The sequence below is a fragment of the Etheostoma spectabile genome, chromosome 8 (genome assembly GCF_008692095.1).
Source record: "Etheostoma spectabile isolate EspeVRDwgs_2016 chromosome 8, UIUC_Espe_1.0, whole genome shotgun sequence".
Classification (NCBI taxonomy): Eukaryota; Metazoa; Chordata; class Actinopteri; order Perciformes; family Percidae; genus Etheostoma; species Etheostoma spectabile.
This window is the reverse complement of record NC_045740.1, coordinates 30,777,807-30,781,619: the sequence shown is the minus strand read 5'-3', so window position 1 is coordinate 30,781,619 and position 3,813 is coordinate 30,777,807. Positions and strand designations below refer to the sequence as shown.

Genomic DNA, 3,813 nt, shown 5'->3' with positions numbered 1-3,813 from the left:
GAACGAAAAGTATTGGTACCTAAAAAGTAAGTATCACAGTGAAAACAGGCTATAAGAAAATCTCAGAGGGCTATTGGCCTCTGCTGTCTGCACACACAAAACGCAAACACACGCACACACACACACACCAAAACACCAGCCCCCACCACGTCACTTCTGTTTCCTGATAACGGACTGTGGTGATTTTCAGAAGGAGCCAGACTTCTTAAAGATAGCACGATGAAAGCGGAGGATAAAACAGCAGGATGTGGAGCCCCAAACAGAGGGCTTTGGGACATTTGTTACAAAATAAATTGCAATGAAGAATTTTGGGTCAGTAAAAAAAAAAAGCCTGGTTGCTGGATTTTTTTTATTAACCCGCCAACTTGGCCAGAGGGTCAAAAAGTTAATTTCAGACACTGGGCATGAATGTCCAGAGGGAGGTGAAGTCTACCCACCCACAGCCGGTCCTCTTTTAACCATATATCTCATCCCATTTGAGGAAAGTTACACTTTAGGCAGAGATAAAGGAAAGGAAAAGTTTGTAGTTTAGACTCTTTTAGCCACTCTTTTTTATTACACAATTAAACAATACCGACTCTGCCACAGCTAATCAACAGCCTTAATGAGTGTGGTCTCAAGCAGAGGGAAAGACTATTAATAAATCCATTCAGAATGACATCATCTCAATAACTCCCTTTTTCCAGTATTTGGTGCGTGGCAGGTGGTAATTGTAGACTTCTCACTCTGCAAAACAGTTGATATAATTGATCTAAAAATGCATGCTGTGGCTACACTTTATATAGGATTTACAAAAAATTAAATTAAAGACATAGCTGCTTTCTAGTAACATTTTCCATTTCCAAAGTCTATCTTACCATTCACTATGCAGCAGTGGTACTTGTATGACTACAGAAGTAACACAGGCAGTTAACATTGTGACAGGAGGCAGATGCTTAGACAACAAGACCCCAGGACTAAAATAAACTGCTGATGGTGATATAACAGGTGATTTTTTCTTTTTCTTTTTTTACTGTTTCTCTACCAAGATAACCATCCCTTCATTATCTCCAGTTGTGTTTGTAGGCAATTTAGAAATTTAGTAATCACATTACATACATCAAGGCAATAACATCCACACATACATCTCACCCCCCCCAGTGACGGCCCTACTAACCCTAAGGTTACCCATCTGTAGTGATATAACAACAAAACAAGCATCTGTTAGGAATCTTTACTTGATACATGTTAAAACAATTTATCAACAACCAAATTTCAATAACCAGCTGTTTATATTCACAGATCAATGGAATTTCCATCAAAAACCCACTCATTTAATCAATGGTTTCTGTACTTGTGATGAAACACCAAGTGATCATGAACACACTAAAATTACCAAGATTAAAACTCCTACAATGAGACAAAATAAATAATGTGTATACCCCACACAAGGCAGGCTTTCCCCCACCAGGCCTCAGCCACTGGGAATTATTTTGTTACAGCAGGGTGGCTCGGTTGGAAACGTAGATGTCCCGGTAGTTATGTATTCAAATCTTCAGTTAGCTTTCAGCCCAGATTTAATGTAGGGCCTTTTCGAATCTTATAGCTGAGGGTCCTTCCCAGGTTATTTTGAGTGCCAAACACTTAATTTCTAATTTCCTGCATTCTGATACATTTTTATTTACCAATTTGTTTTGGAAAGATCTTTATTTAAGTACAGGAAAATCCAGAACTCAGGAGATGACAATTCAAAAAATAATAGAGTACAATGGAATAAAATGCAGCAAGGGGGAATTTAGATTAGGGACCTGGGTCCGGATACTAGTACACTTGACCTCTAAAGTCCAGTTTGTTTAAACACTGCGTACTATACCCGAGAGCTGGTCGATCCAAAAAACAAAAGAAAAGTAAACCAGGGCGAGAAGTTTTTAACCGGTTATAAATCTGTCCCTGATCTGTGACTGGCCCCAGCCGGGCCTTAGCCGGGCCCTAGACGGAAAAAACACAACAGGCTAAACAACTTTTTTGGGGGAAACCCTGCAGGGTCTTAGAAATAAAAATGAATGTACAAGTCAGAGCTGCGCTGAAGTACTGCCATAGGTTGTGGCCAGTCTCTGTATCTTTGAGCTCCAGGTCAGGGCTGTAAATCGGTGATCTTCCTCTTGCGGTAGTTGAGAACCAGACTGGAGGCGGTGAGCTGGGAGGCCCGGCCCTTCTCCCAGCTCTGGAAGCTGTTGAGGCCGCTCTGCCCCGACGTGAACAGAGCCTTCTCCAGGCAGTCCAGACGCTCCACCAGCGCAGACGTGTCCTCGTTGTAGGCATTCTGGGAGGAGTCCATGTTCCGTCGGAAGCGACCGATGAACGTCTGGACGATGACAATGTGGACAGTTTGCCCCCCCCATTAGATCAGAAGACAAAGACAGCACATATGTAGGGTTAGGACTGGGCATCGAGAACCGGTTCAAACTTGGAATCCTTTCAAAAATTACGGATCTAATAGAATGGTTCGGTAAATTTGGTTTTTAATCCAAATTCATATAATATAACCAAAAGATGTATAATGAGATTTATTCAAAACTGTATTTGTTTGAAAAGGAAATTCAAAAAGACATGTTTTAAAATTTGACTGAAAGAGAGAATCATATTTTTGAGACAAGTAATTTGGAATTGTTGAAGCTCTAAGAGTGATCTAGTTGATGTCCAAGCAAGCAGTCACTTTTGATGTAAAATGTCATGTTAAACTTCAGATATGTATTATTCGTGTAACCTAAAAATGCAGCTGTGTGTAATTTAAATGAATGTTGATTTGTTCATCAAATTGTCAGAAGTAACAAATGTAAGTACATTTCTGTCAAATAAGGTAACACAGACTCATTTCTTCCCCTCCCCCCCATGCCCATTCTGAGTCAGGAAAACCCCTGTCAGGGTGTGTAAGGCTATGGAGAAGTCAGAGATAATCTGCCTGGTAACAGCTGCTCCAGACAACCAGTAGTCTGTCATGTTGTCTGATCTGATTGCACCCTCTAGTTGTAATGTAGTAAATAACACTGGCTGTGTTTGTGTCTGTTGGTCCATGACATTTTGTAGCAAAGCATCTGGGCTGTTGAACAATGCAGAAGGTGGATAAATAATAACGTGTAAATATAAATAAACAAACCCAGAACATTGTTTTGGGTAATGCAAGCTTGTACAAACATCTTTATGTCTCATTAAAAATGAGTCAACAATGACTTAATCAAATCCATTGCCAAAGGCCAAAAATCCCCGTGCACACCATAAATTGTGAAATTTTCTGCCATACGGACCTCTGTGTGTAGCAAAAAAAGAAATCAATCCAAATGTGCTTTCACTTTCTGTGTAGCAACTATAGTCTATGTCCTTTGCATTCAACTTCAGGGATTGTTCTAGTGCTGCCAGAAATTTGCAGGGGCTCTGTGCGGAGTTCAGCGCAGCCCACGACGATTCTGATTGGTTTAAACAAATGCCAATAAACCAAATCACGTTTTCCTTTCATCCCTGAATGTTATATGGTGTAGCCAGACCCTCCTTCAGCGTACTGTAAAGCTGGGTCTAGCAAAGCAAGACAAAGAAAGCATTACTTCTGCTCCTTGCAGCTGCCATCACTTTTTATTTTAAACATATAGAGCCTTATCTTGCACCCGGCGGAACACGGCGCAAAGCCCGACGCAAGTGCCCAGCGCCCACGTCATTTAAATAGCAAACGCACCTGCGCCCATCTTTGTGCGTGCTGGTCTTACAGGGAGGTGTGTTCAGGAGCATTCTGGTCTTACAGGGAGGTGTGTTCAGGTGCATTCTGGGCGTGCTGGTCTTACA

At 41.3% G+C, this 3,813-nt stretch overlaps 1 protein-coding gene across 1 annotated transcript in view; it reads right to left on the bottom strand.

Annotated features, from left to right (window-relative positions):
• Positions 1 to 1,200: 1,200 nt before the first annotated feature.
• Positions 1,201 to 3,813, bottom strand: part of LOC116693466 (DNA replication complex GINS protein PSF3) — a 4,552-nt gene continuing 1,939 nt past the window's right edge. The window contains exon 3 of the mRNA XM_032522463.1: positions 1,201 to 2,344. Coding sequence (XP_032378354.1) covers positions 2,114 to 2,344 — 231 coding nt within the window. The 3' untranslated portion in view covers positions 1,201 to 2,113. The remainder of the gene's footprint in view (positions 2,345 to 3,813) is intronic.